The sequence below is a fragment of the Nanorana parkeri genome, unplaced genomic scaffold (assembly GCF_000935625.1).
Source record: "Nanorana parkeri isolate BGI_ZX_2015 unplaced genomic scaffold, ASM93562v1 scaffold103, whole genome shotgun sequence".
Classification (NCBI taxonomy): Eukaryota; Metazoa; Chordata; class Amphibia; order Anura; family Dicroglossidae; genus Nanorana; species Nanorana parkeri.
The window spans coordinates 2169407-2183680 of record NW_017306371.1 but is presented as its reverse complement, the minus strand read 5'-3'; the positions used below and the strand labels follow the sequence as shown (position 1 = coordinate 2183680).

Below are 14274 nucleotides of genomic sequence, written 5' to 3'. Positions count from 1 at the left end.
TGTTTTTCTGTTCTGCTCGGTCCCACAGAGAGACCGAGCAGAACAGCCGAGCCGGCGGCATTCGGCTATTCACTCACTGCTGTTCGGCATCTATGAGAATAGACCGAACAGCAGCGAGTAACCTGCTGGAGGTTCGGCTCAGCACATCCAGATGTTGGATTGGCTGAGTCGAACTCCTTCTGCACTTCGTGTCGGCTGAACATGCTGAGCATGTTCGGCCGACCCGAAGCCACCCGATGTACGGCTGATTTCAGCCGATATACGGCTGAAATCAGCCGTACCAGCCTGAAGTGAATAGCCCAACAGCGTTTGGCTCACTTCGCTTTAGGTCGGTCATTCATTCGGCTGCCCACGGCAGTTTAGTGAATAGACGCCATGGTGACTGGATAAGGGTGAGCTAAAAACCCTGGAGTATGCTTCGGACACTCTTTAGAGATGAGGAAGCTACTTGGATGAGTGACTTCTTTGTGCCATGATTAATCACATAGTCACTCTCAATATAACCACATCATTCCGATGATTCACTACTGTGCATTTGCTAACTGCTACTGTTCAGTACTAACTGTTTGTTCTCACAGCTCATCCTTAATATTAAGTGTAGACAGGAATACGGTTGTTGTCAGTGTCACTACTTTCACACACAGACAAAGCAGCAGGTGTTAGCCATCACTGTGCATTTTGTAACAGCAGTAACAACTAAAGTGTATTTCCACTTTTGCAGCCAAATTAGGACAACACCTATTTTATATTTGTTACATGTTTCTCATTCACATAGCATAACTTGCACAAAACATGTTCTATTCTGAGAGAAAAGTTGTTCTCTGTACTGAATTGCCCTCTGGAATGTAAGGGGGTGGGGAAATTAATATTAACATAATTAACCTTGTCTGTACTGTGCTGAAAGATCCCATTATCAATTGTAAACTAGATTTGAACACTGTCTGCCCTAACAAAGGGTTAAAGATCTAGAGGTATTTCATGTTAATGAGGAGGAGTTCAGTCTGCCTTTAGTTTTTTTAAAGGGACAGTCAGAGTTTGCTGTTACTAAAACAGTGAGAAGATTGCAAAGGCCTGCTACACAGTAACATCTTAAAGGTGTCAAAGGAACAGGTCCAAAAGAAGGTCCCTTCAATGAGTTGCTGTGTTACACCACAGTGGCAGGCTTATTTTATGCCCAAATGCCACCATCTGAAAATGCGGCACTTTGTGGAGGTGTTGTTTAACCTGTTTGCTGCATTTCCTGATGGTGGCCGGATTCCCTTTGGTGACCAATGTGCTTCCAACCCTGACCCATTACCAATGACTACAAAATCTCAGCTGCCAATGCCACAGACAAAACTTTTATATGTCATTCATCCCCCCAAATGATATATGCCACCATTACCAGATCTCCTGGTGTGTTCCAGTCACCCAGCACTTCTGGGCTGATGCACATTGCCAAGGCATATTCTACTGCTGTCACCATTATTAAAGCCTGTGAAAAGCTATCATGGCTAACAACAATTAAAAAATATGTCCATTTTTAATGTATTTGAACTGGCAAACATTCGATTTTCATTTAAATAGTGCCTGCAGATAAATTACTGAACAAATTAGCAGTCATTCGAAATGTATGCCATAGATTATTTTCCTTACAGTAGAATGATTGTTTTAAAAAATTTGGTGATTTTTTTTCTTTCTGATGGCCTTGGAGAGCATTTTTGATCATTATGAGCATTATGACACCACACGTGTTAAAGTGACATTAAATTCAGGAGTTAAATCTTAAAAATGCATTTAAGTACATTAACTATTAACAAAAATGTAGCTTTTTCACTGTACCTTTAGTGTGCCATTCAAACTATTGGCAATGCACCTAGCACATGGTACCACATGGATACCATGCATTTAGTGCAACACTATGGGGTCTATTCACAAAGCTGCCGAAGGATCTGGCCGTAGCTTCGGCCGATCCTTCGGCTAGCTTCGGCCCCAGGACCCCTTCGGTTCAGGAGAACCGAGGGGGTGCTGTACGGCTATTCACAATAGCCCGTACAGCTCCCGATCACGGCCGAGCGGCTCAGTCGAGCGCTGAGCCGTGCTGAAAGACGAAGCTGGCCGAGCGGCCGGCCATTGGCCGGCCGACAGCCTGCTTCTGACAGCTGGGCGGAGCCAGCCGTGATCTTACGGCTGGCTCCGGCCACTTTCAGAGAGATCAGCGTCCCTGGTTGCTAACCAGGGACACTGATCTCCAAGCATCTGACTCTCCCTGGCGCCCCGGGAGTCTCCTGCTCCCGGCCGCCAAGGAGAAAAACCCCGCTGTGTCTTTTTTCTTTATTCTGACACGGAGCGATGTCAGAATAGAGAAAAAAAAAAAAATCCCATTCAAAAGCATTGGGACATTACTATTGGCTATTTCTATTGCAATAGCCAATAGTAAACTAGCATTGTACCCGCCCTCTTTTGCAGTTCCCCACCAGGTCCACCAGCAGAGGGCGGGAACAATGCTAGTTTACTATTGGCTATTGCAAATTGAAATAGCCAATAGTAAACTCTCAATGCTTTTGAATGGGAATTTTTTTTTCCTCTATTCTGACATCGCTCGTGCCAGAATGAAGAAAAAAAGACACAGCTGTGTTTCTCTCCTTGGCGGCCGGGAGCGGGGGGCTCCCGGGGCCCCAGGGAGAGTTTTTACATTTTTTTAACTTTTTTTTTACAGCAGCAGAGCCGCCGGACAATAGGAAACTATTGGGCGGAGCTAGCTGGTCACTGCTAGCTCTGCACAATCGTTTTCTATTTACTTTTTCTACTTTTTTCACTCTTTTTCTGTTCTGCTCGGTGCCTCTGAGGGACCGAGCAGAACAGCCGAGCCAAATGCCGCTCGGCGCCATTCGGCTATTCTCTCACTGCTGTTCGGGATCTTTCAGAATAGCCCGAACAGCAGTGTGAAGCCTGCCGGAGGTTCGGCTCAGCCGATCCAGATGTTGGATCGGCTGAGTCGAACTCCTTCTGCACTTCGGATCAGCCGAACATGCTGAGCATGTTCGGCTGTTTCGAAGCCACACGAAGCAAGCCGATGTACGGCTGATTTCAGCCGATATACGGCTGAAATCAGCCGTACCAGCCTGAAGTGAATAGCCGAACAGTGTTCGGCTCACTTCACTTCTGATCGGTCATTCACTCGGCTGCCCTCGGCAGCTTTGTGAATAGACCCCTATGGTGTGAATGGGCTCTCAGTGCTTGTTCACAGATATACGTTTTCCCAACGTGCATTTACATTCCTGCCCAGGTTAAGAAATAGAGCAGTTTGCATGTCAGCATTGCAGTTGAAATTTTCTGACACCTTACTACTGCACTAAAGTCACACTTTGAAATTCACTGGCCTTACTGACTCACGGTTTTCATCACACAAGCCTACTTCCTACTACCATCTAAATAATAAACACTGTTAGGAACCAACAGAGATAACACTGTATCCAAAGAGCTGTACCGTTGCTGAACTTACTGTTAACTTTTACAGCAAATTCTTTTTTAGTATTTCCAGCATTGTTTGAAACCAAGCAGGTATAGAGCCCTATATTTTCTTCCTAATAAGATTAAGAAAATAACATATGTCATTATATTACATGCAACATAAAGCAAAAATGAAAAAGTAAACAATATATAATACCATACTAAAGAACCAAAGGCAACACGCCAGCCATACACAGTTTGGTAATTTCAACTGCTTTCAACAAGCTTTCCTTTGCGAAAACAATCAATTGGGTTGATACAATCTCTTCGATAAAGATACAAATGTATAAACTGTTGGTAGTAGATATCCTTGATACATTTGATCATTTTTCTAATTCTAACATGTAAATAGTTTTATTGATCCAGGGAATATGTAATTTCCTTAGGGGGTCAGAACAGACTTTTTTTTTCCCGTGTTGGAGTAAATTGATCAATGCTTTATAGGGGCTTTTGCCTTCATGTGGATCAGTTGTGGGTTACTGTGGGCATAGAGTTCTGTTTATGGAGGTTTTCTACAATTTTTTTTTTCTCCATAGGTAAAACTCGATGGACTTGTGTCTTTTTTTCATCCTGACTAACTATGTAATCAAAAGGTGGTTAATAGTAATTGAAATTGCCAGAAAACACATATATAATGGCATGATTGAAAAGAAAATAGGCCAATAAAGATTTGATCATTTTTGTAATGATGAAATGTAAATAGTTTTATTAATCCAGGGAATATCTAATTCCCTGGATCAGAACTGACTTTTTTTCAATGTTGGAGTAAATTGAACAATGCTTTATAGGGGCTTTTGCCCTCATCTGGATTAGTTGTGGGCTACTGTGGGCATAGAGTTCTGTTTATGGAGGTTTTCTACTCTTGTTTTTTTCTCCAAAGGTTTAACTCGATGTGCTTGTGTCTTTTTTTTCAATCTGACTAACTATGTAATCAAATAGTGGTATTGAGTAATTCAAATTGCCGGAAAACACATTTATAATGGCATTATTGAAAAGAAAATAATCCAATAAAGAAAGGTCCTATATTGCAAATAGGTAAATAAATTGATATTGCCAACATTTATAAGTAATTCCACTCTGCTGTTTGCCTGCAACTGCCACATATGAATTATTGTCTTAAAAGTACACATAAACAGAACAGAATTTTTGTTTTATGGTTATCATGCCTATTTCATACAGCCATTGCACTATCTATGCTGTGCAACCCTATCTGTGAAACCCAAAGTGTATTATTTTGATTTTGCACTTCTGAATATAAAAAATATAGGCTGTCATTTATAATTTACTGAACATAATTTGAATTATTGACAAATTGCATTTAAAGTGAATATATGGCCAGGCCATGGACATTCAAGTATTTTCAAATTCTTAACAAGCAATAAATCAGCATTAAAACAAGCCTTCGGTGACATATGTTGCTGCAGGCACTTTGGAGAAATTAATCCTCAAGTTCACAGTAGAAGCACTAGCAGTAGATTTTGGTCCTAGTCAGTTTCTCAGCAGTTTAATTTACCCTGGCCCCTCTCTCAGAAAACCTGCTCTGTGTTTACATTAGAAAGCTGGAAAGTTGCCAAGTCACTGGTGGGAGAAGGATCAGTGTAAAGGTGCCCATACACCTTAAAACCATCGCAAGACTTTTGTCTTGCGATGATCGTGAGCTAATTAAAAGCTTGTACGATCTGCCCATCTTGGACAGGCAGATCGTACTTGCGATCATCGCAAGCCACCCCCCTGAGGGGCGGGCTTGCGATGACCGCAATGCTGAACGGGCAGCCCGTACTGCAGCTGTCGAACGAGCAGGCTAGAAACCCGCCGAGAATCGTACGATTCTCGGCAGGTTTTCTAGCATGCTGGTAAAAAAGGTTGCACGCCTTCCATACACCTTGCGATTATCGTACGATCCCGGGATTTCCCGCGATTATCGTACGATAATCGCAAGGTGTATGGGCACCTTAAGCTAAGCTGCTGAGAAAACAACTAGAAGTGACTTCAGTACCTATGTGAACTTCAAAGATGCACTACTGCACAGTGCCTGCAGCTACAGGAAGCAATGAGGGCTTGTTTTGAAACTCATTTACTGCTTGTTAAGAATTTGTAAATGGCTAAATGTTTATTGTCTCACCACGGGTAAACTTTACATATTTGATTACTCTGTATATTGGGTCCCAGAAAAATTTACAGCTGATTTGGGCCACTTGGCCTTGAAAAAGATGGGCACCTCTGCTTTACAGCATGTCACAGAAGAACTGATTTATTTTGTAATTTCAGTAGCTTTTTGTTTTAGAAAACAGTCATCTTTTTAATTAGATGAGTGATATTTTATAAAGGGAATGTATAGTTGTTTTGAAGTTCAATTTTACACACAAAACGAAATGAATTGGAGGAGTGACACCCCCCACCCGCTCTCCCCAAATGGCTCCAATAGGAAGTTTTAATTATGAATACACAATTAACAACTTTAAAACAAAACTTCTCTGTGAATTCTGAGGCATGGGTGAACTTATACAACATATACATAGTATAAACTAGTCTAAAACTAGTAAACCCTTCCTTTAAGCTTACCTGTGCACTTGTTATTCGAAGTATCTGCCCCTCTTTCATAAAGTGCATATTCTCATTCTGAGAAAGAAGCTGTCCATCTTTAAGCCAGTTAATTACTGGAGGAGGAAATCCTGTTGTATAGCAAACCAGCTCCACTTGGTTATTAATAGTTACTGATAAATCATCAATGTTCTCTGACCCATTTATATGTGGTGGCTCTACAGATAAAACAAAACATCATGGTTGTCCATAATTCTAAGAAAAAATATGTCATACTTCCCATTAGCTATGCAAGAACTTATTCAAAATATACAGGTATATTAACCACTTTAACCAGTTGACATCCGCGGTGTTAAACCCCCTTCCCATCCAGGCCATTTTTCAGTATTCAGCGCTGCGGTACTTTAACTGAGATTTATTCCGTCATGCAGCGCTGTACTGAAATGAATTTTATACCCTTTTTTGGGGACAGATAGAGCTTTCTTTTGGTGGTATTTATTCACCACTGGGGGTTTTATTTTTTTACTATATTAAGGAAAAATTACCGAAATTTAAAAAAAAAAAACAGTTTCCCCTATATTAAATGATAAAACATTTATTATTACCCAATTTTTTGGTAAAATATAAAAGATGGGGTCACGTCGGGTAAAAAGACACTAAACATGTCAAGCCTTAAAATTGCGTGCGCGCGCGAAACCTCAAAAAACGATAATACCCAAAATTGGCCCTAGGCGACGCTTTAAAAGCTGTTACCGCTCATCAGTTTAGTGTTATCAGTGATTGATGGCCCTAAAATGATTGCTCTCACTGCGACGTTCGCGGCGATATGTAACATGTGTAGCGCAATTGTAATTTTTGCGCGCTGGGGCACCGGACGCGTATTTACGTTTATAGGCGCGTAAACGTGGGGGTGGGGGAGTTAAACATTTTGGGGGGTTTTTTCCCCTTTTTTTATATGTGACTTTTATTTTATTTTACTTTTTTATGTGTTACTTTTATTTTTTTTTATTTATATTAATTTTTTTGCACTTATTGTTATTGCTATTATATAGGGGGATAACAACCCTGGTGGGGGGGGTGCCGCGAACGAGCACATATAGGCGATCGGCGGGCTATGGACCCGCTGATCGCCTATATGTGAAACACCCGGTACCGGGTGTGTGCATTGGACGGGTCTTTTCTGCCCGTGCGTGCCCGCTAGGGGGCGCGCGCGAGCAGAAAAAAATTGCCGTCTGGAGACGGCAACCCGCAGATGCTGCAGTGCCGTCCGTCCGTTTTTTTACTACGGGCGGACGGCAAGAGGTTAAGGACACTCAAACCCAAAAGTTTTTTGAGGTATGGACTCTTTACCGACTATTACAAAATAAAATCGTAACTAAATGACACTGTATTTACTTTGAATACCCAACTTTATCCAATGGAAAAAAACAGGATGTTTTCTTGTTTGACTGGCTGAAAGGAAACACTGGCTGAAATGAAACACATCTTTACCTTATTTACTAAAATCAGTGACCATTCACTTTGCTAAGTGAAAAGCAGCTACTTCTTTAGTAAATAATCTTCATTGGTTACAGGGTTCAGACACACACTTGGATGCACACATCCAAACTAGGAGCAATGACAGATCCTGTCAAAATCAGTTTTTTTCAGTGATACAGATTTACTGTGAACAATCATTAACCTCTGGTTCAGTTACATTTATATTGTGGATACCACTGGCACCAGCCTCCCTGCTAAACTTTTAAACACCTGTCCCTGATCAAGCAAAAATATCACTGATTAGTCCATACAGCCACTTGTCAAACCTTTACAGCTGGGACCTAAAGGTGCCCATACACCTTACGATCGATCGTACGATGTTCGCATGGTTGGTGGCGTTTCCGTCCGTCAAAAGTCGTACGATTAACACTGCGCATGCGCAAATGAAAATAATTGAGGTCAATTACCGCAAGTCGTCCAGGTGTTTTTTTCTAACTACCGCTGATTGAACCTTGCGATAATCGGGGCAGGATGGGGCCGCCATATGAAAATCGTACGACAGTTCGATCATCAGACGAAAAGTTTTGTCCGATAATCGTAAGGTGTATGGGCACCTTAAGTCTCTCAGGGGTGGATGAAGAGTGCGACGACTACGCAAAGTGGAGTGACTCATAGTAAATAATCAGATTTGCATGTTAAAAAAATATATCTTTAATGGTACTAGACATAACAGCTACAAAACTTACCCAGAACATTTAGTATAAAATGTTTGCTGACACTCCCTGCCACATTGGTTGCAGTACATGTATATCTACCAATATCAGTAATTTCAGTATTCAAGATTTGGAAGATTGCCCCTTTAGTGGCCACAAGATCAATATATTTTCCATCTTTTAACCATGAGATATGGGGTTCAGGGTACCCATCAGCAATGCACCTCATAGTAGTTGGATTTCCCTTGATGGTGGTGAGCTCCTCAGTTATATCTGTGCCGTCCATACTTGGTGCAACTGGAATAGTGATAGTGATACATAAGTCAGAATGTGACAATGAAACCTGCAGATAAGCATGAGGTCCTTATAAGCAAAAATATATACATATGAAAGTAAAGCCTGAACATATTTCCACTTGGTAGTTGGAGTAGGTACAAGGATATTATGTATTCGGTTTAGGCACGCATAGTTTGTTCCTATTTTCTGGACTGCTGCTGATCTATATTAAGGTGATTTTTATTATGTTAGGTTTTATGTAGAAAATCAGAAATGTCATCCTGGGCAAGATAGTTATCATATAAAAAGGAAGTGCAAAGCTGAAGTGGCAAATTAGATTAAAGGGGCTTGGCTTATTACAAAACACATTTCTTCCTTTCTTCTTATGTCACTCTTATAGCTCAACGCTGTGGGGTGAATGACCTACCACATAAATAAGTTTTAAAAAACAGTAAGATGAATGAATACATAAGAAACAAAACACAAAAAAGAATACAGTTACAAAATAAATACATAAAACAAAAATAATTAATAGATTTACAAAGTGCAACCATAAATGTGGGAAAGCAAAGATTTTTGTAATTACCGTGAAATCCATTTCTTCATGTTAATTAAGGAACACAGGATTATATTACAAGACAATTTGGTTATACTGCTGACTACAAGATAAATTGGACACAGGCAAACTAAAAAAGCTATTGGCCAGCCAAGTATAACCCCTCTAGCTCCCAGACTGATTCTGTTTTGTAGAAAAACAGTAATAGGAGTAGATAATAAACACAGAGGGTTGGGGCCTGTGCCCCTTGATGAACTCCAATTTACTGATTTTATGGTAACTACACATATCCTGTTTTTTTCCTGTTCACTTATGGGACATGAGATTCAGCTATTTTGAGACAACTGAAACATCCAAAAGTAGTTTATCTGTGGGCTGGTCAACATTAATGAAAAACTAACAGGTCCACATAACAACAAAAAAATAGACGTGGGGCAGCCTGCAACTCAAAAAGCTGCCTGAAGGTCCTTATGCTCGAGGCTGGCATCTGATGAGGCTTGAACATCCACCTGGTAAAACTTTGAGGACATGTGAACAGAAGACCAGATGGCAGCTTTGCAAATTTCTAAAAAAGTTGCCTGATGGCAAATACCCCAAGAAGAATCCACAGACCTAGTAGAGTGTGCTTTGCCATGAAAAGGTGGAACATTATCTTTAGGACCATAAATCTGTACGATGATCTGTCTAAAACACTAATAGATGGTAAAATGAATCTCTGGGTCCCCTTTACAAGCACCTTCAGGAATGATTAAAAAAAATGGAAGAAGTGGTGGCTATGCAAGCCTGCAGAGCCCAAGCTAGATCCAGAAATTGAAATAAAATTTCCCTCTGATGTAGGATAGTGGACATAGAGTTGGAAGAACAATGGTTTAAGTGAAAGGCCAAAATCACCTTGTCCTTACGTTGTCCTTTATAGCACCATAAGCAGAGGCTAGTGACTGTAGGTCACTTTCCAGAAAAGCCCTGCAATCTTCACTCCAGCAGGGTCTGGGTATGGCCTTCAAATTATGCCTGAGAAAACACTTAATTGGATAGTAGCAAAAAGGGCTGAGCTCAGCAGCATGCAGATGAAGTCTTTATTCAAGAAAAAAAAGATACAAAAATGGTTTTTTTTTTAACCCCTTCGTGACTGACGACGTACAGTGTACGTCGCCAGCATCGGGGCTGTTTAAACAGACTCCCGGCGACTTTTGCCGCCGGGACTCTGTTTAAACTTGTAGAGCCGACTGTCGGCTTTACAACAGAAGCGATCCTGGCGACTTACCTGTCGCCAGATCGCTTCTGCGTCCCGAAGAAGGGGCCGCCCCCCCCCCCCGGACACCCCCGCCGTGCTTCCCGGGCTCCGTTGCCCCTCCTACGGGCCCGGGACCGGCGATCTTTGTGTCCGCGGGGAGCTGGGGAGGAGGTCGACGAACTTCCGTTCATCGATCCCCTCCCCGTTCTATGGGACCGGGAGCGATGCAGATTGCATCACTTCCGGTCCCTGGGCTGTCAGTTCTGGGCTCCTGCAGCCCAGGTCTAAGCTATTGAAGTGCGATCTGCACTTCAATAGCTCATTTCTAGTGTAAAGGTGACACTGAGGGTCTTTTGGACCCCCAGCATCACCTTAAAGAGGACCTGTCACCACCATCTGCTATTACATGGGGGGGCTTGCAAGCCCCCCCATGTGATAGCAGTCAAAGTAAAGTAAAAAAAAAAAAAACCAGTTTTTAAAATAAAAATGAAATAAAAAAAATCTAAAAATAATAAAAAAAAAAATTTAAAGTCCCCCACCCCCGCGAGCACGCGCGTCGCCACGTAAACACGCGTCGGGTGCGCCTACGTATGAAAACGACGAACGCGCTACACATGTTGGGTATCGCCGCGCACGCCGGAGTGAGAGCAATAATTCTAGGGCCAGTATTTTGGGGTATCTCTAAATTGATGACCTGTGGGGGCTTTTAAAGCGTCTTTTATTGACTTTTTGGGGTACTGCAGTTTTTCGCCGTTTCACGGTCGCACGCAATCTGTAAACTGGGCATGTTGGGTATCGTTTTACTCGTTGTAACCTCATCTTTTATATTTCATTTAAAAAATGGGTAATTTGTTGTGTTTTGGGGCATTTAATTAAATTTGTCACTAAATTTTGGGGTTTAATAAGGAGTTGCGCTAATATTGCGCAACATAAAAATTTTCAACTACCACCATTTTATTCTATAGGGTCTTGGCATTCAGAAAATATATAATGTTGGGGGGTTTTACGTCATTTTCAGGCCTAAAATGTGGAATATAACATGGGTGCAAAAATTGAAAAAAGGGCCTCAGTCATGAAGGGGTTAAATGGTTAAACTTTTCTCATTAGAGAAAAGACGTTCATCCCTCTAGGACACCTGGATTCGGAACGGTTATACCCACCTAACCAATGGCTTTTTTTTGTTTATCAGTGTCCAATTCCTCCTGTAGGAGGCAGTATAACAAAATTGACTCAAAATACTTGAATCCTGTGTTCCTTAATGAACCAGAAAGAAAAACAGTATATCCCCAGTCCATTGTGATTATTACTATTACAAGCGGAATTCAACTAACTTTCGATGTTTTAAAATGTCTTTCATAAGGCATTTTAGAATTGGCCCTTCTCAATTCCTCAGGAATTCCAACATTGCTAACATAAGGGTGAATAAATTAAAAACATGTGGCTGTATTCCACTTTATTCCACCTGCAGTTGGTCAACTACCTCTCACTCTTAAGAGTATATAAATATATAAGAGTATAGCCAGGTTTTGACCTATGCCTTTCTAATAGTAAGTCTCCCCCTCTCATCTTTTCAGCACAAACATGTAGTCTCCAAGCCTCTGTGTGGTTGTGTGAAAAGACAGACTTCCCCAGGGCAGCTCATGGGAAGGGGACATAAACCTGACCTAAGGCTGTGTAGCAGTGTCCAGTGAATAGGTACAGGCTGGGCTGATTCTGTGGCTGGCAGCTTTGGAGAGTCTAGAAGAGATACCTGGGCCCTGACAGCTCACATGCAGCAACTGCCATCCTACTGAGCAGGCTGCAGCTGAGAGGAACAGTTGCATGCAAATGTAGCACCGTGTGGCTTAGCAAAAGCAGAACAACGTGGGGGAGCAGTGAATTGGGTGAAATGGCAGTGAGAGTGACAAGCTGTAAGCAATTGGGAGAAGAACCCTGCATTATAATGGAGCACAGAACGGTCACTCAGTGAGCCCTCTCTATTTGGGGGGCACTGATTGGCACAAAGAGTGTAAGATACAAGTTTTTCTGCAAATCACATAAATTAAAAATAAAGCTGTGGGTGGGATTTACTGCGTTATCACTATGACAGGACTGATCCCACACATCCCAGGATGCCTAATACAACACATTTATGTACACCTCTAGCAACTGCAGCCATACAGGGAGAGCAAAACAAAGGCAAAATTTCGCAAGTAAGTGTTAAAATACTCTCCCTGAATTATGGTTAAATTTGCTTACTTACTGTGAACCTTTAAACTGTAAATTTTTTTGTCAACTCCAGCCCTGCTTGATGCCACGCATGTGTACAATCCTTCATCAGATTTCTGTATCTTTGAAATTCTACAGAACAGTTCAAATATTAGGAATGATAAAAAAACATAGCAGCCAAACCCAAGTATTCTGAATTAAAATTAGTTTAATTTGAAATAATTGTATATACACTGGTAGAGACTTAAAATACAACATCAATACATATTATTGAAATTATTGAAATATTGAATTAGTGTTTTTGAATTAGTGTTTTGTTGAATTAGATTTTTGTGTTATTGGTTATCACTCTTTATTTGATCAAATATTGAGATGTGTTGCTCAATATATTTTTAAATATAAGTAATTCATGTTCAATTTATAATAGGTTTGGTCCATTGTGCTCTGAAAGGCCAAGTTAAAGTGGAACTACAACTTCATAACTCTTACAGCCAAGAAAGGTGTCATCTTAGCCTCTATTTGGATTGCAGTTTCCATGGTGCTGAACATGTGATCAGCTATGACAGCCATTTAAGGGCTGAAAAGTTCTGTTGATAGCTGAAATAAGCACACTGGCAACCCTGACAGCTGTCATGCCTTCAAAGTAACTGTTTTGAAATACATTAATTTGGTGGGTAAAGTCGCAATCAATTATCAAGAGTTGCTTCCAGAGAAGTTGTTTTCCCCACACATAACATATATTTTCTGAAAACAGAGACCCAGGAGAATAAAATTCTGGCAGGCACAACTTTTTATGTCACATGATATTAGCACAAAGGTTTTACAAATCTATATTTTATTGGACACAAATACAGTATATTATTCCCTCAATCTGGGGCTCCACGCAAGATCTCACCCCGTGGGGTCAAAATGATCACAAGAACGGTGAGCAAAAATCCCAGGACCACATGGGGGGACCTAGTGAGTTACCTGCAGAGAGCTGGGACCAACGTAACAAAGGCAACCGTCAGTAACACACTACGCCGCCAGGGACTCAGATCCTGCAGTGCCAGACGTGTTGCCCTGCTTAAGCCAGTACATGTCCGGGCCCGTCTGAAGTTTGCTAGAGAGCATTTGGATGATCCAGAAGAGGATTGGGAGAATGTCATATGGTCAGATGAAACCAAAATAGAACTATTTGGTAGAAACACAACTCGTCGTGTTTGGAGGAGAGAGAATGCTGAGTTGCATCCAAAGAACACCATACCTACTGTGAAGCATGGGGGTGGCAACATCATGCTTTGGGGCTGTTTCTCTGCAAAGGGACCAGGACGACTGATCCGTGTACAGGACAGAATGAATGGGGCCATGTATCGTGAGATTTTGAGTGCAAACCTCCATCAGCAAGGGCATTGAAGATGAAACGTGGTTGGGTCTTTCAACATGACAATGATCCCAAACATACCGCCCGGGCAACGAAGGAGTGGCTTCGTAAGAAGCATTTCAAGGTCCTGGAGTGGCCTAGCCAGTCTCCAGATCTCAACCCCATAGAAAACCTTTGGAGGGAGTTGAAAGTCCGTGTTGCCCAGCGACAGCCCCAAAACATCACTGCTCTAGAGGAGATCTGCATTGGGGAATGGGCCAACATACCAGCAACAGTGTGTGCCAACCTTGTGAAGACGTACAGGACGCGTTTGACCTCTGTCATTGCCAACAAAGGATATATAACAAAGTATTGAGATGACCTTTTGATATTGACCAAATACTTATTTTCCACCATAATTTGCAAATAAATT

General features: G+C 41.6%; 1 protein-coding gene across 1 annotated transcript in view; it reads right to left on the bottom strand.

Moving 5' to 3' along the window:
• The window catches only part of HMCN1 (hemicentin 1), a 225361-nt gene that overhangs the window by 64434 nt on the left and 146653 nt on the right, over positions 1–14274 (bottom strand). The window contains exons 67-70 of the mRNA XM_018552966.1: positions 12534–12631; positions 8259–8522; positions 6055–6251; positions 3485–3566 (exon numbers count right to left, since the gene is read on the bottom strand). Coding sequence (XP_018408468.1) covers positions 3485–3566; positions 6055–6251; positions 8259–8522; positions 12534–12631 — 641 coding nt within the window. The remainder of the gene's footprint in view (positions 1–3484; positions 3567–6054; positions 6252–8258; positions 8523–12533; positions 12632–14274) is intronic.